Source organism: Strigops habroptila, chromosome 7, assembly GCF_004027225.2.
Source record: "Strigops habroptila isolate Jane chromosome 7, bStrHab1.2.pri, whole genome shotgun sequence".
NCBI lineage: Eukaryota > Metazoa > Chordata > Aves > Psittaciformes > Psittacidae > Strigops > Strigops habroptila.
In genome coordinates this window covers 421,573-443,388 of record NC_044283.2, presented here as the reverse complement: position 1 = coordinate 443,388, position 21,816 = coordinate 421,573, and the positions used below count along the sequence as shown (strand labels likewise).

Sequence of the window (21,816 nt, the reverse complement as noted above, 5' to 3'; positions counted from 1 at the left end):
CAGGAATCACTTCTTTTGGAAAGCTTGTGCCAAATGCTTCCAAACGGCTGCTCCGGAGCCAGGGCACCTGGTCACACATTGCGTGCCCGGTCACCCACCACATCCCTGGTCACCCATCACATCCCCAGTCGCCCAGCGTCAGGATGGAGACCTCAGTCAGCACCAGTCCCACAGACCCCCTGCATCAGTTCTGCTCCCCACTGCTGGCATTGCCCCTCATCACTTCAATGGCTCTGGAGGGGTTTTGGCTGCCTGGATGTGGGGATTTGGCCAGGGCTGTGGCATCACCCCCAGTCCCATCACCAGCCTGAGTGGGTGCTGGGAGCAGCAGCGCGATGCTCCAGCACAGGAGAACAAGCGGATAAGGGGGGATTAAGCACCTACGTGAGCGCGGTGTCCCCCCCCCCCAGCCCCCGCCGTGCCCGGGAAGCTCCAGCTCCGTGCTCCGAACACCGGCTGGTTGCGGAGCCCTGGTCCGGTGCGGAGGTGGCCGCAGAGTGACATCTAACGGCGGCGGGACCAGAGGGGATACGGCAGCCGCTGTCCGTGGTGGGGTGCAAAGACCCAGCCCCAGCTGACAGGACAGGGCTGCTCCGCATCCTCTGCCTCCCCCTGGGCACCGAGGGGTCACGTTTGGCTTGGGGACAACGGGCTCACCAGGAAAACGGGGTGCTGTGACCATGGGCTGTCTCAGAGCGTAGAATGAATCATGGAATCATGTAATGGTTTGTATTGGAAGGGAGCTTAAAGCTCATCCAGATACAATCCCCTGCCCCGGGCAGGGACACCTTCCACTAGAGCAGGTTGCTCCAAGCCCCTGTGTCCAACCTGGCCTTGAACACTGCCAGGGATGGGGCAGCCACAGCTTCTCTGGGCACCCTGTGCCAGCGCCTCAGCACCCTCACAGGGAAGAGCTTCTGCCTCAGAGCTCATCTCAATCTCCCCTCTGGCAGGTTAAAGCCATTCCCCTTGGCCTGTCCCTACAGGCCCTTGGCTAAAGCCCCTCTCCAGGTTTCCTGGAGCCCCTTTAGGCACTGGAGCTGCTCTAAGGCTGCTCTAAGGAGCCTTCTCTTCTCCAGGCTGCCCCAGCCCAGCTCTCTCAGCCTGGCTCCAGAGCTTAAAGCCATCATGTCCCCGATGTCCTATGCCCAGACCCTTGCTCCACAGTGGCCACAGGCCAGCTCTGGGGGACAACACGGAGGGGAAGGGATCACACACCAGCACAGGAGTGAACCGGTGCTGCGGTTCCCGGTTCTTCCGGGCTCTCCACCCTTCCCAATGCAGCACAATAACCCCCTTCCCATCTCATCCCAACACACTCTGGCTGAGCTTTGCTCCGGGTTTTATTTCCAGACAAAGGAATATCACATGGGGGCAGCAGCACCCCGGGGTGGTGGCTCTGGGCAGGGCACAGGAGGGTGCTGGGGATGGAGAGGATCCCCCAGGCTTGAACCACCACTGGGAGGTTACTTTTCCCTGGGTTCCTGCTGCTGGAGAGCGGCTCGGAGCCATCACAGCACGACCTGTGCCTGGTGTGAGAACAACGTCCATGGCAGAGGGATGAGGGGTCGGGGTGAGGGGAGAGGGGATGGAGATGGGGTTGGGTTATTTCCAGCACCAGCGGCTACACTTGCTCCTGGGCTAAAGAGCCACCGGTTTATGAAGCTCCATCCACCTGGGAAAGATTTGGGATGGGTTGGGAAAACTCTGCCCATGGTGGAGCCCGAGGAGCATCCCCAGAAGGATCAGCGCCCCTGTGTGCTGTGAAGCAGCTCTGGGAGGAGTTGTAAGGGATAACCCTGGTCCTTATGGGGTTCTGCTCCTCCTGCCCTTTCCCTGGCTCCATGGACATGTCCCCATGGACACCCTGTGGGTGCTCAGGGTTGGGTGTCCTCAGAGCAGGTCCCTAACCTGCCTCTGATCCTGTTGGCTCCTCAGCTCGAAGGTGTCCTCAGCACCGGACCAGCCACAGAACTTCCTTATCCTGGAAGGGAGGAATGGAACATTCCACCACTGCTTGTCCCCATGGGCTGGCTCAGCCCAGGGTCCCTGTCCCACGTCCCACCCCATCCCACCTCATCCCATCCCACCCATCCAAACCCATGCAGGGACATTACCTGGGCCCCATCTTCACAGCCAGAAGAGCCAGGGCAGCCACACAGATCAGAGCCAGGAGCAGCCCAGAGAGGACAGTGAAGGCCAGGAGGTAGGTGAGAGCTGCGGGCAGAGAGGAGACAGGGCAGAGCCACCCCGCTATGGGGCTGCCACCTCGGGGGTCGGGGGTGGCCTCCCCATGGTCCTTTCCCCCCATGGCTGCAGCCACAGTGTGTGGGGTCAGTGTCTGTGGGACCCCCCCAAGGGTTTGGGGTGCCCAAAGAGGGGTGGAGGGGACCATGGAGGGTGGATGTTGCAGCCGGACACCCCTCAGCACCAATGCCAGGTCCCCAGGGCTGGGGACAGCCAGTTGGTGGGTCAAGGACACACTATGGGGAGGGCGTCACAGCATCACGCTGGGACCCCATAGGGACCTCATGGGACACTCACTGCTCCTGCTTCCCTCTGCCCATGTCCCTCTGCCAGGGTGGGGGGAGCCACCCAGCACCCAGCACCCCACCAAGCACCAGCACCATGTTTTCTGCCTGTGGAACCCAAGCCAATGCCTCTTTGCTTATTTTTGGTCCTCCTGCATCATTCCATCCCATTTCCTGCCTTTTTTTAGCCCTTTCAGCGTCCTCCCGACTGGGGCTGCTTCAGAAGAAAAGCTCCTTGAAAGGAAATACCCAATTCCTGCAGGAAAACCTTCCCTGTTTTCCCTTCCACCTAAAAACTCGTGGCTGATTCAACCCACTTCTGCTTCTGCCCATCACCTCCATTGCTCCAATAGGATTATTCCAGGTACAATTCCCTACGGAGCCCACACAGAAAAGCACCCCGGGGGTCCCATCCCAACTCACAGCACATCGAGGGTCCCATCCTCCTGCACAGCACCCTGAGGGTCCCATCCCCACTCACAGCACCCGGGGTCCCATCCCCATAGCAGAGCACCCTGAGGGTCCCATCCCCACTCATATCACCCCGGGGGTCCCATCCCCACTCATATCACCCCGGGGGTCCCATCCCCACTCACAGCACTCCGGGGGTCCCATCCCCACTCATATCACCCCGGGGGTCCCATCCCCACTCACAGCACGCCGGGGGTCGCAGCCCCATAGCAGAGCACCCTGAGGGTCCCATCCCCACTCACAGCCCCCCGGGGGTCCCACTCACTGTGCACATCGAAGTGTGCTGTGGCCGTGGCATTGCCCAGGGCATTGGTGGCCACACAGACGTACTCCCCCGATGCCTCCAGCCCCACATCGCTGAGCTGCAGGCGGAGGGCGTTGTGCGAGGGGAGGGCCCGGAGCCCCGGCGCGGTGGCCGCGGCCCCGCTGGAGGCCAGGAGCCGCCCCCCGCGGTACAGCGCCAGGGTGGCAGGCGGGTGGCTCTCGGCCGTGCACTGCACCATGCCCACCCGCCCGCGGCGGTTCTCCAGCAACGTGCTGATGGAGACGTCCCGGGGCGGGTCTGCGAGGGGAGATTCGGCTGGAAGTGACCCCCAGTGCTGGTCCGGATGCTTAATGCATCCCTCCTCCAGTCTGGGTCAACTCCAGCTCATCCAGGCTGAGGATTCACACCCTCTCCAGCCCTTCTTTCCCATTCCAGCTGGAGATTCCCCCCTAGATCAGAGCACCTTGTCTCGAAATCTGACTTTTGAGGGTTATCTGCAGCCAACAGTAGATGAAACCCCAACATCCTCTTCCCCAGCTCCAAAGGGAGAGGAGCAGGGCAGGGAGGGGGGGAAGAAGAGACACCAGAAGGGGAGAGATGGTGAGACACAGCACAGGGTGCCCAGAGAAGCTGTGGCTGCCCCATCCCTGGCAGTGTTCAAGGCCAGGTTGGACACAGGGGCTTGGAGCAACCTGCTCTAGTGGAAGGTGTCCCTGCCCATGGCAGGGGGTTGGAACTGGTCCCTTCCGACCCAAACCATTCCAGGGTTCTATAGGGTTCTAGTGCAGACAGGACCCCAGTGATGCTGAGCTGGATGTACCCAGTATGTCAGGGCTCAGCACCCCATGGGGCCGGGGGACACTCACAGAGAACACTGAGGCTGAGCAGGGCCGAGGTGATGCTGCCCCGTGTCCCGCTCGCCCGGCAGCAGTAGGAGCCGGTGTCGGCGCTGGTGACATGGGGGAGGACGAGGGAGCTGGACGGTCCCTCCAGCAGCCACCGGTTGTTCCTGTACCACGTGTAGTTGGCGTCTTCCCCCACCCAGGGGGTGGCCGAGCAGGTCATGGTGGCGGTGGAGCCTTCGGGCACTTCTGGAGAGGGCTCAACAGTGACCCTGACCCCTGAGGAAGAGGAGGGACAGTGCCCAGGGCTTGGAGACAGCATCATCCCAAAGAGATGCCACCCATGGGACACCCCACTGGGACCCCAATCTGGGTCTCAGGACCACCCTTACCTGCCACATCAAGGCGCAGGGTCGAGGATGCGGTGCCGAAGCTGTTGTTGGCTGAGCAGACGTAGACCCCCTCATCCCCCGGCTCCAGCGCCCCCATCCCCACCCGCAGGGAGTTGGGGGTCGCCTGGACAGTGACACGGGGGTCAGATGGGCCCCTTGTGGAGGCCAGGGGTGCGTAGCCATCACCATGGTGCAGTGTGATGTCGGAGGGGGGGACGCTGTCGACAGTGCAGAGCAGGACGGTGTGCTGCCCCCCCCCGGGGGTCCACCAAGGAGATGAAGGACGGCTCTTGCGGGGCATCTACAATGACAAGGACAGTGTTTCCCCCCTCCCCAAATGACAAACGAGGTTCGGGGGGGGCCGAGTTTGCTGCTGGATGAAATGGGGAGGACACGGAGGGGATGTGATGCCCGGGAGCACCGAGGGAACCCTCCCTAGTGCCAGGGTCCGGTGTCTCCATCTACACCCCTATCGCGAGATGTCACCAGGTGGCGACATAGACCATGCTCCCAATCGGTGCTCCTCGACAGCGACATCCCCAGTGTCCCCCCCTGAACCCCCTCACTCACAGAGCACCCTGAGGGCGGCGGGGGGGGCCCTGCGGCCCCGCAGCCCCGTCCCCGCCTCGCAGCCGTAGGCGCCCGCATCCGAGCGGCGGGCAGCTGGCAGCGGGAGCCGCGCACCGGGGCCCCCCGGCACCCACCGACCGTCCTTGTACCACGAGTACACGGTCCCCGGGCCAGCACCCGCGTCCCGGCAGGTCAGAGTCACGTCCGTCCCCTCCAGCACCTCGGCCGAGGGATGTATCAGCACCCTGGTGGCTGCGGAGGAGGAATCATGGGCTCATGGAATGGGTTGGGTTGAAGGGAGCTCAGAGCTCACCCAGTTCCAACCCCCTGCCCTCCTCGGCTTGCCCGGCTCCAAAGCCACCATCCACCATTCACCGGAGTGCGAGAACAAGGTGGGTGCCCACTCCACGGGCAGCAGCATCTCCCTGTCTTTCCACCAGCCCCGCATCGTCCTGACCCCCTGGATGCTCTGCTTACCCAACGGCAATGCTTATTTGGGCTATATCCCTTGATGCCCACATGAACCCACTTATTTGCTCCATACCCCTTGCTGCCCACACCACCCCCTTATTTGGGCCATACCCTTTGATGCCCACACCACCCCCTTACTTGGGCCATACCCTTTGATGCCCACATCACCCCCTTACTTGGTCTATATTCCTTGACGCCCACACCAACCCTCTTAATTGGGCCACAGCCCCCAAATCCCACAACACCCCACTCATTTGGACCATACCCTCCCAGCGTTCATAACACCCTCTTGTTTGGGCCATGCCCACAATGACCACTCAGGGGTCCCCAGCCCTTGTCCCCCCTCACTCCCCGCAGTGAAGCTGGACTCACCCTGCACACGGAGGGGCAGGGACCCATGGATGCTGCCAAGGGGGCTGTGTGCCCGACACTCGTACTCGCCCTCATCCTCCTCGGATGCTTCCTGGAGCTCCAGCCTCAGTGTGTTGGGAGAGGGGGAGACGCTGCTGCTCTGCCAGGGCAGGTCACCCCCAGTGGCAGGGCTGGAGGCCACCACCAGCCCCTCCTTGAGCAGGGTGATCTCAGACAGGGGGTTGCTCTCCACGGTGCAGAGGAGGATGACTGCTGTCCCCTCATTGCTCTCCACAAAGGCCTTCATCTGCAGGTTCCGGGGGGGGTCTGCAGGAAGGAAAGAGGAGGAGCTGTAGGAAAAGCAGCATCTCAGTGAGTTAGAGCATCCCCAGATGCTGTGAGATGCTCCACTGCCTGCAACGCAGCATCCGCAGTCCCCTAGCGAACCTGACACTCAAAACCTTAGACCTTAGGCAGAAAAATGGAACCGGATGAGCTTTAAGCTCCCTTCTAACCCTTCCATGATTCCATCATTCCACGATTCTGTGCTGTGGAGCTGTGTGGCCAGGTCTGCTTACCAGGGGTCTAACACAGCTAAGCCAAGCCTTGCTACCTCCCACCCCTCCGCACCATGTCCCAGGAGGGTTCCCAGCCAAGAGGACCAGCCCATGGACACCCCAAGGGTTCTCCCTGCCCTGGGTGGGCTCTGGGCACCCCCCTCCATGGCATGAAGCCCCCTGGGGACTCACAGAGGACGTTGAGGGTGGTGGGTGCAGAGCTGCTGGTCCGTGCCGGGGTCCTCACGCTGCAGTGGTACGAGGCAGTATCGGTGACAGTGACATTGGGGAAGGAGAGAACCGGGGACGAGCCGCTGCTGACCCAGACCTTGTTCTTGTACCAGCTATAGCTCAGCACATCCACACCACCGCTCCCCACCACACAGTTCAGGTTGACAGCTTCGCCTTCCCGGACATCCGGAGATGGGGAGATCCAGACCCTGGTGGCTGCATTCAGAGTGGAAGGAGGTGATGCTTGGGGTGGGATGGAAGTGATGGAGGACAGTGGGCTGCTCGGTGGGAGAGCTGGTCCTGTGCAAGGCTTTGCTTGGGGCTTTTCCCATCATTCCAGACAAAAAGTGATGAAGATGCTGCAACCCCCTCCCTGTTAGCCCCCTGCCTGTGGTGATGCTGGTTGTGTGATCACAGCCAGGACGAAATCATGGATGGATACCTTGAGGGCGCTGAGGCACTGGCACAGGGTGCCCAGAGAAGCTGTGGCTGCCCCATCCCTGGCAGTGTTCTAGGCCAGGTTGGACACAGGGGCTTGGAGCAACCTGCACTAGTGGAAGGTGTCCCTGCCCATGGAACTAGATGATCCACGATACTACGATTGTATGGCAAAGCCAGCCCTTTGCATCACCTCTGAGCAGAGATGCAGCTCCTTCACTATATATGGAGGGATACATGCAGCTCTGGCATAGCCATAGCCCCCCATCCCCATAAACACACATCTCCCTCCACTTCCTCTTCATTTCTGTGCATTTCTGTTCCAGCTTCTCTTTGCCTGGTACTGAGTTACCTACTGGGTCTAAACCACAGCACCCTCCTTCCCCCATGAGCATCCTCCAGCAGTGCTTTGCCTTCCCCCCTTCACCACAACCCCCTGCACCCATCTCTCCCCCACTGCTCCCAGATCTCCATCCCCCTCGGTGCCACCCCAGCACTCACTGCCTGCGGTGAGGTTGGCTGCGGCACTGGCATTGCCATAGGCATTGCTAGCAGAGCACACATACTGCCCCTCGTCCTCCAGCAGCACTGGGCGGATGCTGACCCGCAGCATGTTGAAGGCCGAGGTGACGCTGAGCCGTGGCCGGGCGCTGGGCTGGGGCAGCGCTGTGGAGGCCACCAGCGCCTGGTCCTTGAAGAGAGCCAGCTCTGCCCGCGGGTTGCTGACCACCGAGCACTGCAGCACTGCCCGCTGTGCCGCGGGGAGCTCCAGGAGCAGCGTCAGCACTGGCACCCGTGGGGGATCTGCAGGGGTGTTACACAGAGGGTAAAGCATCCCCCACTTAGAGAATAGGAACCATTCCTTCTCCAACACCATCCCATCCCCACCACCATCCCACCCCATCCCATCCCACCCTGTCCCATCCCATCTCTAGCACCATCTCATCCTCATTCCATCCTTTTCTTAGCACCACCCCACCCATCCCATCCCACCACGTCCCACCCAGTCCCATCACATCCCCAGCACCATCCCACCTGTCCCATCCTGTCCCTGGCATCATCCCACCACAGCACCATCCCACCCCATCACATCCCACCCCATTCTGCTCTGTCCCATCCCACCTGGTCCCACCCCAGCACCCTGCTCCCACATCTCAACCCCAGGAGGCCGCACTCACAGGACACGTGCAGGGCAATGGCCGGGGACACGCTTGTCCCCGTGGGGCTGCGGGCTCGGCAGTGGTAGGAGCCAGCAGCAGCGCTGGTGACATGGGGCAGTGTGAGGACATTGTCAGGGGTCTCCTGGAGCCACTCGCTGTTCTTGTACCAGGAGTAGACAGTGTCACCCTGCAGCTCTGCGGCCATCTGACACGTCAGGGAGACGTCATCTCCTTCCAGCACATCCGTGGATGGTGACATGAGGACTTGGGCAGCTGGAGCATGGAGAGATGCCGCTTCCATGATGTGCATCATCATAGCACAGCATGTTCTGGTGCTTTTAGAATCATAGAATCAACCAGGTTGGAAAAGAGCTTTCAGATCATCAAGTCCAACCATCACCCCAGCACTGCCAAGGCCACCACTGAACCATGTCACAAAAGGCCTCATCTACACAGTTTTCCTCTTCTTCTTCTGGCCAGGGAAGCATGGGCAGCCCTAGGCCTGGCCCTGTATAAGAAGTTCTCTGTTTAAGATGTCTATCTACCTTTGGACAGGGTGCTGGGACATCTAGTCTAGGTCGTGCTTTGCTTTGAAAGGTCAGAACAGATGATCCATGGAGGTGTCCACATGGAAGTTGGTGTCTGTGCTCCCACCCATCGCTCCTAGATCCCACCCAGGCTCTGGCTGATGCTCCCGAGGTGCCAACTCATCCCTGTACTGGTCACCAAAACACCTCAGCCCCATCCCTGGGCACCACAAGTAATGGAGTTTGGCTGGATGAGCTAATGAAGACAGGGAACAGAGCCTTTTCTTAAACCTAGGTCATAGAATCCTAGAACCATGGAGTCCCAGCTTGAAGGGACCTCATGGGACAGCACCGGAGCGTGCACCCATCCCAGCCATCCAACAGCAGCAGGGACCACATGGAAAAGGTCATATCCCTGCCAGCCCCCCCCGGCCACCCCCAGCCGCGATGCCGCGCTCGCTCCAGAGCAGGGCACTCACCCTGCACACGGAGGTAGAGGTGCTGCTCCGCGGTGCCGTGCGCGTTGGTGGCGGTGCAGCGGTAGCTGCCCTCGTCCGCCGCCGTCACCTCCCGCATCTCCACCTCCAGCGCGTTGGGGGCGGCCGAGACGCGGAGCCGGGGGGTGCTCCCGCCGTCGCTGGAGGCCAGCAGGGCCCCGCCGCGGTGCAGCGCCAGCCGGGCCGCGGGGCTGCTCCGCACCGAGCACCGGAACACGGCCACGCGGCCGCGCTGCGCCTCCACGAACGCCGTCAGGAGCAGGGCCCGCGGCGGGTCTGTGCCGGGAGAGGTGGTGCTGAGCGGGAGCTGCTGCCCGGTGTGCGGGTACTGCAGAGCAGCGGCTGCCCCGCGCGTCCCGGGGTGAGAGGGGAAGGGTGCATCGCGTTCTGAAGGGAAGGGGATGGGGAAGGGGAAAGAGGAAAGGGAAAGGAAAAGGGAAAGGGAAAGGGAAAGGGAAAGGGAAAGGGAAAGGGAAAGGGAGAGGGAGAGGGAAAGGGAAAGGGAAAGGGAAGGGAAGAGGGAAGGGAAAGGGAAAGGGGAAAAAGAAGGAGAAAGGGAAAGGGAAAGGGAAAGGGAAAAGGAAAGGGAAAGGGAAAGGGAAAGGGAAAGGGGAAGAAAAAGGGAAAGGGAAAGGAAAAGAAAGGGAAAAGGAAAAGGAAAAGGAAAAGGAAAAGGAAAAGGAAAAGGAAAAGGAAAAGGAAAAGGAAAAGGAAAAGGAAAAGGAAAAGGAAAAGGAAAAGGAAAAGGAAAAGGAAAAGGAAAAGGAAAAGGAAAAGGAAAAGGAAAAGGAAAAGGAAAAGGAAAAGGCAGAGGAGGAAGAAGAGACACCATAATGGGTGAGGGTGCTGAGGCGCTGGCACAGGGTGCCCAGAGAAGCTGTGGCTGCCCCATCCCTGGCAGTGTTCAAGGCCAGGTTGGACACAGGGGCTTGGAGCAACCTGCTCTAGTGGAAGGTGTCCCTGCCCGGGGCAGGGGTTGGGACTGGAGGAACCTTAAGGTCCTTCCAACCCAAACCATTCCATGACCCCATGATGACACAAACTACAGATCCAATATAATAACCCTGTACATACACAGCACCTCCAGGGTCACGGCGGGGGAGCTGCGGCTGCTGCTGTTGGTGGTGGCTGTGCAATGGTAGAGTCCCGCATCCTCGCTGGCCACATGCTGCAGCACCAGGGATGAAGCTGAGGCCTCGGTGAGCTGCTGCCTGTTGTGGTACCAGCTGAAGGTGGGCAGAGCCGTGGAGCTGCTGCTGAGCTGGCACGTCAGGTTGGCAGTGTCGCCCTCCAGCACGGATGTGGATGGAGCCACCACGATGCTGGCAGCTGTGGGCAGGGCATGGGGGCAGTATTAGGGTGACTAACCCCTCCCGAGGCTGTTCACCCACCAAAGTGACTCTGTGGCTGCTCCAGGGGATGCCAAGTGGATCCTTAATGCTGTAATGCCATGGCAGGGACAGCTCTGAGCTGGTGGTGGTGAGGTACCAGCCACTCAGACCTCAGCAGCACAGGGTGGGAACTCCTCTCAGCACCCTACATCAGAGAGGAGAGCAGGGAATTCCCACCAGGAGCTGTAACCCTCACTATGGCCATGGGGGAGACATCCAATCCCACCAGGAGAAGCTGGAGGGGCTGGAATCTTCTAGCAGTCTCCCTTTAACCCTGTTCTACCCTCCCACCATGACTTGTGCACGGCAGCTCTTTGGGACAGATGCTTTTTGATGCCTGGTTTTCATAGGCATGTCCCCATTTCTGCTCCATCTGTCCTTCTGCCACCATCACCATGAGCTTGTCTCCTTCCCCAGCATTCCCTTCCCGCTCTCCTCTCTCCCAGAGTTTTCCAAGACACTGCACGTGGAACCTGGATCCATCCTGCCCCTGCACCACACTCACTCTCAGCTCTGAAGTCCATGGTCGCAGTGGTGTTGCCCTCCGTGTTCCCAGCCCAGCACATGTAGGTCCCCTCGTCCTCCAGCACCACATCCTGGATCTCCACCTTCAGGCTGTTGTAGGACGAGGTGGTGTGGACCCTGGGGCTGGGGGCTACAGGGCAGCCCCCTGTGCAGGCTATCACTTCTTCTCCTCTCCATAGGGTCAGGTTGGCCTCCGGGTCACTCTCAGTGGTGCACTGGATGATGCCCATGCGCCCGCCCTGGGTCTCCAGCAAGGAGCTCATTACTGGTTGCCTTGGTGGGACTGCAGGGTTAAAACATCTCTGGTGAGGACAGGATGGATCCCTGAGGTTCAGAGAACCCCAAGATCCCAAGGGATTGCTGCTCTCCAAGCAGCTCTTGGGCATCCCATGACCCTGCAGCTGCCAGGCACCAGGGTCCCACATCTGCAGGCTCTTTACAAGGGACCCACATGCCCCAGGCACCTCTGATGGCACCTCTCTCATCCCCTGCCTTGAGCTCAGGGTCTGCTGTTGGTGTTCAGCCCTACCCCAAACCCTGGGGCAGATCAGAGCCCCCAGTGTTCTGGGTATGTGGGGACCAGCTCTGATCCACACTTCATAGAATCACAGAATCACAGCATGGTTTGGGTTGGAATGACCTTAAAGCTCATCCTGCTCCAACCCATTCCCCATCCCTGGCAATGTTCAAGGCCAGGTTGGACACAGGGGCTTGGAGCAACCTGCTCTAGTGGAAGGTGTCCCTGCCCGGGGCAGGGGGCTGGAACTGGAGGAGCTTTAAGGTCCCTTCAACCCAAACCAGTCTGGGATTCTGTGCTCATTTATTATTCTGACAAATTGAATTTAACTCCACAGGACATTTAAAAACTCTGGTTCTTGGGAATTTGGGGATTCTCCAAATTTCTCCTCCCTGAAATCCACAGATTTAGCTGCAAGGGGGAATTCTCCACACTTTCTGCCCAAGAGCTCCTTGGCTGAGCTTGGTGGGAGCAGCAGAGCAGCCCAGCTCCAGAACTCCCCAGCCCAGCCCCAGCACCCCTGTTGCTCACAGCAGAGCCCCCAGGACCGGCAGCAGCGCTCTGGGACCCGCAGCAGCGCCCCGGGACCTACAGCAGCGCCTCAGAACCTGCAGCAGAGCCCCGGGACCCACAGCAGCGCCCGAGGACCCGCCGCAGCACCCCAGGACCCGCAGCAGCACCCCAGGACCCGCCGCAGCACTCAGCAGCACGCACAGAGCACACGGAGCGGGGCGGCCGCGGACGTGTCGCTGCCGTTGCGGCTCCGGAGCCTGCACTGGAAGGCGCCGGCGTCCTCGGCGCGGACGGAGCGGAACCGCAGCGCCGGGGCTGAGCTCTCCCGCAGCCGTTTGCCGTTCCGGAACCAGGCGTAGAGCGTGTCCTCTGCTGCACCCCACGGCCCCACACACGTCAGGGTGACCGCTGCCCCTTCCCGCACCTCCGCTGAGGGCTGGATCAGGACCTCTGTGGCTGAGGGAGGGATGGGAGAGGGATGTCAGGGATCAGAGAATCAGAATCAACCAGGTTGGAAAAGACCTTTAAGATCAGGTCCAACCATTCCCCAGAACTGCCAAGGCCACCACTAACCCATGTCACTGAAGGCCTCATCTACACGGTGTGTGAACACTTCCAGGGATGGTGATTCCACCACTTTCCTGGGAATTCCAACACTTTCCTGGGATGGATTCCCTTCCTGGATGGAAGAGAATCCTCTGCTGCATCCTCCACCCTTCCCCTGGCTCCATCCAGTGAAAGCCTCATGCTCAGCTTCCCTCTAAAGCAGGATCTGAGCAGACCCATCCCTTGCAGGAGCAGATGGTGTCAGTGGCTGCATCTTTGGTGGGTGATGTTCCCTGGGGATGCTGGACATCATCTGGGATGTCTCCACTGGAGCTGTTCACCCCAGCTCTCTGCCACCAGCCTTTCCTGAGCCTTCACCCCTGTTTGGCCAAGTGAGCTGCTCCCAGGACACGCTCGGTCCCTTCTGCCCAATATGGACCCAAACAACCACTGCAGCACCCAAACTCTCTGGAATTGGACCCTGAGGTCTGTTTTGGTTTCTTCTGGCATCCTGAGGGATGTTCCTCTTGAGCATGGTTCTGGGGGGCTGTTCTCTCCTCATTTTCCATGGCTGCTATTTATCTCACCCCAAACCACCAATGCTGGGGGAGCCCCAGGGTGCAGCGGATTGAGGGATGAAGCAGGAGGAGCCCAGATGTGCTTGTGGGAGCAGGGAAGACACAGCTTGGACAAACCTCACTATAGATGCTGAAATACAGAGCCCAGGAGCACCTCTAGCTCTGCAAACAGCTTCGACACCCCAAGGTGGGGAAGGGCAGCAGGGAGGGCACTCCCACCGTATGGTCCCCAAGACACTGATGTCCCTGTGCCACAGGGGTCCCTCCAGCTCTCAGGGCTGCAGAAACAGCCCCAACAGCCCCAGATCATCAGCACCCAAGACCCATGGCCAGGAGCTTGGAGGTCTCCTCGCACCAGGAGCAATGGAACTCACCATGGGCGATGAAGACCTTGGTGGCACTGGCATTGCCATGGCCATTGCTGGTGGTGCAGCGGTATTCCCCGCTATCCCGGGGCCCTGCTCCACGGATCTCCAGCCTCAGGGTGTTGCGGGAGCTGGTGACACCGAACTGCTGCTGTGGGGCTGCTTGTGACCCACTGGCTGCCACCAAGGTGCCATCGCGGTACATGGCCATGGCGGCCGGAGGGTGGCTGTCCACGGCGCAGCGGATGATGGCCAACCGGCCTCCATGGGCCTCCTGGAAGAACGTGATGGTGGGGGCCCGGGGGGGGTCTGCAAGGGGAGAGGAGGGAACACAGTCACAGAGGGGTTTAGGTTGGAAGGGACATTAAAGCTCATCCAGTTCCAAGACACAAGGTCCCTTTAGGTGACATCTACCCCTGGCTTCTCTTCCAAGCTGCTTTCTCCCTTATGTAAAGTGGTTGTATTTACTCACTGAAATGTCAAAGCTAAACCCAGCACTGTTTGATTTCCCCCCTGACTTGCAGGAGCTCCTGAGCTGTTATTATCATAGCTGGTTCTCACTTAGTGACATCCCTGCAGCTTATGATGTGTATGGAGGAGCAGGAGATGCTGCGATGAGCAGACAGGTCCATGATTCAGCAAATACCACTTAATGGTACCTTCAAACACAGCTTATGACCAGAAATTGTTGCCCTTACAGCAACTTCCACCCAGGAGGGCTTAAAATCCTCTTCCAACTGGACACAAGGTGTTTGGGAAGAGGTTTGGGTTTGACTTCTTGCACAGCCCATGGCACAAAGAGACCCTCATTGAGGGACTGTGGGTACTCACACGTCACGCTCAAGCTGGTGGCCGGGGACGTGTCGCTGCCCCGGTCGTTGGTCACCTTGCAGGAGTAGTAGCCGGTGTCGCTGGCGGTGACGTGGTGGAAGAGCAGGGTGTGAGCGGAGCCCTCCTTGAGCCAGGCGCCGTTCTTGTACCACGTGTAGTTGAGGTCCTGGCCCTCCCGGCCAGGCACATCGCAGGACAGGGTGGTGGCCGTCCCCTCCTGCACCTCGGCCGCGGGGCTCACTGAGATGGCTGCAGCTGATGGAGGGGGGAGCATGGTCAGGATGGTCTCAGGCACAGGAGAGCAGCTCTCACCACCCCTGAGGCATGGGACAGAGTCTGGGGACAGACAGGAGCTCCTCTGACCCCCAGTTTGTTCCCTGCCACCACCAGCACCTTGCAGCTGGGGTTTGAGTTCTGGCTTTATCACACAATCCCAGCCTGGTTTGGGTTAAAGGGGCACCTTCCACTAGAGCAGGTTGCTCCAAGCCCCTGTGTCCAACCTGGCCTTGAACACTGCCAGGGATGGGGCAGCCACAGCTTCTCTGGGCACCCTGTGCCAGCGCCTCAGCACCCTCACAGGGAAGAGCTTCTGCCTCAGAGCTCATCTCAATCTCCCCTCGGGCAGGTTAAAGCCAGTTTGCCGCAGGGACAAAGCTCATGGCAGTGTCCTTTGCCTCTCCCAGTCTGCCCAGGGGTCTCTGTGGGGAGCAGACTGGCCCCACCATCTCCAGACTGACAGAGATGCTCCCTATGGGACCCTGACACAGGCATGCTCCTGGGCAATGCAGTAGTCTGGGGCTGGTCTCTACTGGTGGAAGACCCTGGCTATGAACCCCCCATGAGCTCTGAGAACCCCATTCCCCTCTCAGCAGTTGGAGATCTGTCACCTCCCTGTCTTTGGGGATCACCACAGCTCTGCACCATGAACGATGTGGTGTGATGGAGTCACTGCAGTCCTTCACCATGGACTCCTCAGCTCCTGGACCACCAGCCACTACCAGCCACCTCGCTGCCAGCCCCTGCCAGGACAAACTCCCTCCCATGTCCCTGCTCCATCAACGCTCCATCCTTGGACAAGCTCTTTGGCACTTACAGAAGACATAGAGCATCACAGCAGGCGCCACACCAGCCCCGAGGGCGTTCTCAGCCTCGCAGTGGTACTGCCCATAGTCCTCACGGCGGATGTCCCGGAGGGTCAGGATCTGCTCGGTGCCCATGGCCACCCCGTCCTTGTACCAGCGATACACCGAGACCGGGGGGTGGCTGCTGCTCACCTCGCAGGTGAAGGACACGGTGTCACCAACACGGATGTTCTGTCCCGAGGGGTTCACTGACACTTGGGTGTCCTTAGGGGCATCTGCAGGAGGACAGACAGACACAGTGGGCTCCGTGGGATGCACTATGGGATGCTGCCATGGCCCCTCCTGCTGTCTGGATGCGAGGGGCTGGGAAAGGGGAGCTGGGATGGGGGACAAAGCTGCCACACTGGCCACAGAGAGGATGTGCTGCCGCAGAGCTGGGACAGCAGCAGGGGGTTGGAACTGGATGATCTTAAGGTCTTTTCCAACCCAAACCAGTCTGGGATTCTACGGACACTGGTCTGGGCATGGAGAGCTGTGGGGGAATGGGAGAAGCCAGACGAAGCTCTGCTCTGGCTCTTTGAAGGAGCCCCGTGAATGAGGAAAGGGATGAAGAGGCACAATGGGTGGCAGTAGGGGGACCAGGGTGCTGTGGCCATGGCAGAGCTGTCCCCATCCCACCGCCCTGCTCAGCATCCCCACGTACGTCTCACCCGCAGGACAACCTCCCTGGTCGCCTTCCTGGAGCCATAGGAGAGTTCACAGAGCAGCTTTTTGGAGTGGTCCCTCCAGGAGAAGGATGTGGTGAGGGTCAGGTAGTGCCCGACCCCACTTGTGTCCATCTGCACCCGGCCGGACACCACCGAGACCTGTGGGTCGTGGCCCTGCCAGCTCAGGGTGATGTCCCCCGGTGGGCACACGTAGGGTGTGGAGCACTCCAAGGTGGACGTTTGCCCCTCGGTTTGCTCCTCGCTGGTGGCAATGCTGGGGATCTCAAGGTCATCTGGGGATGGAGAGCACAGGGGGGTGTCCCCATGGGGTGGGCAGGAAGGGAGATGGGGGAAGATGGGGTTTGCTGTTCTACCCACCCGACACTCTCAGCACCACATCCTGCGCCGCCGACCACCGGTCTCCATTGACGATCTCAAAGCGGAACCTATAGGGCCCGCTGTCCCCCACCGTCACCCTCTGCAGCTGCAGGGTGCAGTTCCGAGCTGACGGGTCCCCCAGGAGCTGGGCACGGCCCCTAAAGAGAGCATCCACCTCCTGGGCTGCCGAGTGGAACACGAGTGTCTTCTGGTCGTTGTAGTCCTTGTACCAAATGGCCACCACGCCATCATCAGCCACCACCTTGTCCGGGAAGCTCAGGGAGCAGGGAATCACCACGCAGGAGCCGCTGATGCCCCGCAGGGATTTGGGGTAGGTAACACCCCACGAGCCGAGGGCTGTGTGGGAAAGGGGCAGAAGGACGGAAGGGTCAGGGTGCTGGTTGTGCCGTGTGGTCCATAGCACCCTGCTGCTCTCCTGGGACATTCCAGGGCCACATTGACCTCCTGAGCTGCTTGAATGGGCAAGGAAGGGCTTGGGGTGGGGAGAGGTGGGAGAGGAGAATGGGAGGAGAGATAAAACCCTTCCAGGAGGAAATCTGAGGGGGAGATGATGGGGAAAAGGTGGATCTGTGGGTCGTGCTTTGGGGCAGCACAAGGCACCGGTGGATTGGAAAAGCAAAGGCCTAAATAACCAGCAAAAAGGGTAAATTTGCCATCCTGGCTCTTCAAAAGCTCATTTCCTTACCCTCCTCTCTATGTCCTTGTCCTTTCTCTCATGCCCTGAGTGTCCCCATGATGCCCACCCCATCCCTGGTGCAATCCAAGGCAATGGGCCACTGCAGGGCACTGGACGGTAGTGGGGCAGGAGGCAAAGGGTCTCTTGGTGGCACCAGCACTGTACCTGGTGGGATGAAGCTGGCCAGGAGGATGAGCCACGGGCACAGGAGCATGGCAGCACCCCGGGCACTGGTGGGGATCCTGGGGGGCAGAGGCAGGGCAGGAGCACGTGGCGATGGCGGGAGCGAGGTGCCGGTCTCTGAGGTCAGCGTTGGGCAGAGAGGACCCTGCCAACAAGAAGAGGTGGCCAAAGGCCTTGGGAATGTCAATATGTCATTGATACATCGTGGAATCATGGAATGGCTTGTGTTGAAGGCACCTTAAAGCTCCTCCAGTTCCAACCCCTGCCACGGGCAGGGACACCTTCCACTAGAGCAGGTTGCTCCAAGCCCCTGTGTCCAACCTGGCCTTGAACACTGCCAGGGATGGGGCAGCCAATTGATCGATTTCAACTTAGATCTTGGCAACCTGCCCCTGCTGCACCAGGCGGCTCTTTACTCCCCGAGCCAACCTCTTCCTCCTTCAGGGACGTGCCAACAGCTTTTATTCCCGACATCTGCTTTGTGTTTGTGCTGCTCATTTGGTTTGAGGAGCTCTCCCCGACTCCCGAGCACTGTGAGAGCCAAACTGAAGCACTAAGAGCACACGAAATGGCCCCTGGGTGACCATGGGGGGACGGGGGGGTGGAAGGCCAGAAATAGCCGTGGGCTCGGGTGCGGGAGGAAGGAAATGCTGGCTCAGCACCAGGTCCTGCTCATGCCGGCACCAGGTTTCGTTTCTGCCCCGTTCCTCCCGGTTTCGGTTTCTGGCCTCGAGGGGACCTTTGGTGCAGGATGGGACCCGGCCCCCAGAGCAGAGGCTGTGGCTGGGGCTCTGTTGCTGGTTGATCAACAACGTTAAGGCATTCGCTGGGATTTCTCAACAAACCCTTTTGCAATGGGGATGGGTGGTGGACACGTGCTCAGGGCAGCGGTGGCCTGGGACAGGCATTGAACACGCAGAGCAGGACGTGCTGAGCACTGTCACCTAATATCGACCAGGCAAGATGTCATGCACTGGGTAACAGGGGAAAGAGGAAACAAGAGGACCCTGTGAGGGTCTCCTCTGCATCACATTCATGCTTAGCCTGAGTTGCCACCAACCAAGGAAGTCCCCACAAGGGTCCTGTGCGTGACAGCAAAGGAGACTCTAATGTAGAATCCCAGCCTGGTTTGTGTTGAAGGCACCTTAAAGCTCCTCCAGCTCCAACCCCTGCCCCGGGCAGGGACACCTTCCACTAGAGCAGGTTGCTCCAAGCCCCTGTGTCCAACCTGGCCTTGAACACTGCCAGGGATGGGGCAGCCACAGCTTCTCTGGGAAAAGTCTGTGCCAGCGCCTCAGCACCCTCACAGGGAAGAGCTTCTGCCTCAGAGCTCATCTCAATCTCCCCTCTGGCAGGTTAAAGCCATTCCCCTTGGCCTCTCCCTACAGGCCCTTGTCCAAAGCCCCTCTCCAGGTTTCCTGGAGCCCCTTTAGGCACTGGAGCTGCTCTAAGGTCTCCCCTTCAGGAGCCTTCTCTTCTCCAGGCTGCCCCAGCCCAGCTCTCTCAGCCTGGCTCCAGAGCAGAGCTGCTCCAGCCCTCGCAGCAGCTCCGGGGCCTCCTCTGGCCTCCTTAGAGCAGGTCACCACTTCAAGCTTTAGTAAAAAGTCACCTACTGGCATAGGAATGTGGCCAAAGTGGGGCTGAGCACAAAGAGGGGAAACTTCTTGTGTCAGTCCCTCCAGCCTCCACCTTCTCTCAGTGTAAAGATGCACCCCAGCCCTGCTCCACCACTGCCCTGGCACTGATCCTGTCAGGTTCCAAAGGCCGTCACTGCATCCTCCACATGGCACGGAAGTGTCCCAGTCCCCCACCACCTTCTCCCTGCTGTCATCATGGCTTTACCAATCTCTTTCACACAGGGACATGCTCTAAGGGGTGCAGTTGGCTGCATCCCACACTCCAAAGCCATCCCCAATCCTGGACCCAAACCTGGAGGTCTCTGGGTGACTTCCCCATCCCCAGCAGACAATAGATGAGGCTCAACCCCATGAAGGTGCTCTCACCACCACTGCATCACCTCTGCCATCATCCACCCCATGAGAAACCAGTGCCACCCTCATACCCCATCCCGGCCCCACAGCATGGACCCCATAGCCAGTCTCTGCCCGAGTGTCCCCATCCCGGGCGGCAGTGACATTACCTGGCAGTGCCGGTGGCTCCGGTGGTGCGGGCTCCCAAGCTGTGGCATTGGGAATGGTGACTGTCCTTCACCACCCCGGGACTGTTTATGTGGTGGGGGGGGTGAGGAGCCCAAACCCACATCACTTCCCTGTTCAGGGCTTTGTCCCTGCCGCTGCTTTTGGGAAGTGGCTGCAGCCATGAGCTGGTTCTTGCCTTGTGCTGATTCGGGCTGTTTTGGAGACCCACAGAGGGGTTTGCAGCATCCTTTGACGTGGGTTAGTGGTGACTTGGCAGCGCACCCTAGACCCTGAACCAGAGCAGGGTGATACCCAGCCCAGGGGCACCCACACAGCACCCCAAGAGGGTCTCGGGGTCTGCTGGGACCCCGCTGATCCCACAGTGCAGGTGCCTGTGGGGATGGTGATGCTGCTGCAGCCCAAGTCCCCGCTGGGGCAACCCATCCCCCAGAGACTTCATCCTTGGTGTTAATTCACGGAATCCCAGAATCTCAGAATCCCAGACGGGTTTGGGGTGAAGGGACCTTAAAGCTCCTCCAGCTCCAACCCCCTGCCCCGGGCAGGGACACCTTCCACTAGAGCAGGTTGCTCCAAGCCCCTGTGTCCAACCTGGCCTTGAACACTGCCAGGGATGGGGCAGCCACAGCTTCTCCGGGCACCCTGTGCCAGCGCCTCAGCACCCTCACAGGGAAGAGCTTCTGCCTCAGAGCTCATCTCAATCTCCCCTATTGATGGGTTTTCATGGGTATTTGTGGGTTTCCATCACAGCACTCCCAAACCAGCCCTCCCGGAGGGGGTTCCCAGCTTGGCACACCGAGACACGGGCACCATCCGCCCCGGTTCCTGGGAGGAGGCTCCAGAGAGGTGATGGGGAACCTGGATGTGGAACACCAGGAGCACATCACCCCATCAGCTTGGCTGATCTGCGGCTGGTTTGGGGCAGGATGTGGATCCAGGCTCTGGGGCAGGTACCTGGATCTAAAGTAAAGGAAAAATAGGGTAAAACAATGAAATAACTGGGGGGTGCAGCAATAGGGGCAGCTCTGGGTGACTCCAGAGAGGAACCCAACAGATATATCCATGGGAAATTATATCGTTATCATTTATGTACCCACCCCTTATGTGCCTGTTAGTCCAAGGGTGATTTTTGGTCTAGGGTTCCTCATTGAGTTCCTTTTCCACCTCATCGAGTTCCTTCTCCACCTCCATACATGAACTGTTCTTATCCCATCGAGTCACAGCTTCTGCTGGTGGTTGTAGCCTCCTTATCGCCTGCTTTCTGCTTCTGGTGCTCCTGATCATCAGCAGACTGTGGGACACTAAAAACACCAGGATCTTGGACAAACACGGAGCAACAAGCAGAACATGAGCATGTTGTCAGCATTCCTCCCACTGAGACAGCACACTGAGCAGCTGGTAGGAAATTCCTGAAGGACAACTCCATCCGCAGCACTCAGCAAGTCACCTACTCATGCGAAGCAAGTAAAGCTACACCAAGAGCCTATGAAACCACACAACACTGTAGCTCTAAGTGGCTCATTCTATTTAAAACATACTTATTTAAGCTAAATATCATCTCTCAACATAATGTTTATGCATTTCATGAAGCATCCCTGGTAATGCACTGAGCAAACCTAGTGAGATCTGTCAAACTGTGATTGTTCTCCACAATTCCACATCCAAGGTGACTACCAGCAGGTACAACAAGACAGGTTGGACGAGGCTTGGAGCAACCTGCTCTGGTGGAAGGTGTCCCTTCAACTCAAACCATTCCATGACTCCACAAAGCGAGGTTCTTCAGGAGCTCCCGTGCCTGCTCAGCATCCCCACATCCCCCTCATGGGACCAGCCAAGCCTCAGGGACCCACCAGCTTCCCCACATTGCTGACATGGGCAGGGCAGGGCTCGCTGCTGCGCTGGATCAGCCACTCGCAGGGTGCTGGGCACGCAGGGGCTGCCTGATGCCCATCCCTCTGCCCTCGGCTTCATGTGGGCAGAGCCCATCCGGTTCCTCTTCCCCGTCCCGAGACATGCTCCCCGGGGCAGTGCCCATCTGCAAAGG

The 21,816-nt window shown here is 59.6% G+C and overlaps 1 protein-coding gene across 1 annotated transcript; it reads right to left on the bottom strand.

The window, feature by feature from the left end:
• Positions 1 to 1,325: 1,325 nt before the first annotated feature.
• Positions 1,326 to 19,827, bottom strand: SIGLEC1 (sialic acid binding Ig like lectin 1). Its single transcript, XM_030492738.1, is given in 23 exon segments — positions 1,326 to 1,675; positions 1,916 to 1,984; positions 2,118 to 2,217; positions 3,268 to 3,564; positions 4,134 to 4,388; positions 4,502 to 4,682; positions 4,684 to 4,802; positions 5,072 to 5,323; positions 5,915 to 6,220; positions 6,643 to 6,897; positions 7,621 to 7,923; positions 8,298 to 8,552; positions 9,286 to 9,579; positions 10,378 to 10,632; positions 11,200 to 11,502; positions 12,451 to 12,705; positions 13,748 to 14,047; positions 14,570 to 14,824; positions 15,663 to 15,926; positions 16,355 to 16,651; positions 16,737 to 17,093; positions 17,599 to 17,761; positions 19,757 to 19,827. Coding segments are annotated over 23 exon segments (5,217 nt in total). The 5' UTR covers positions 19,805 to 19,827; the 3' UTR covers positions 1,326 to 1,641.
• Between the last annotated feature and the right edge of the window lie 1,989 nt (positions 19,828 to 21,816).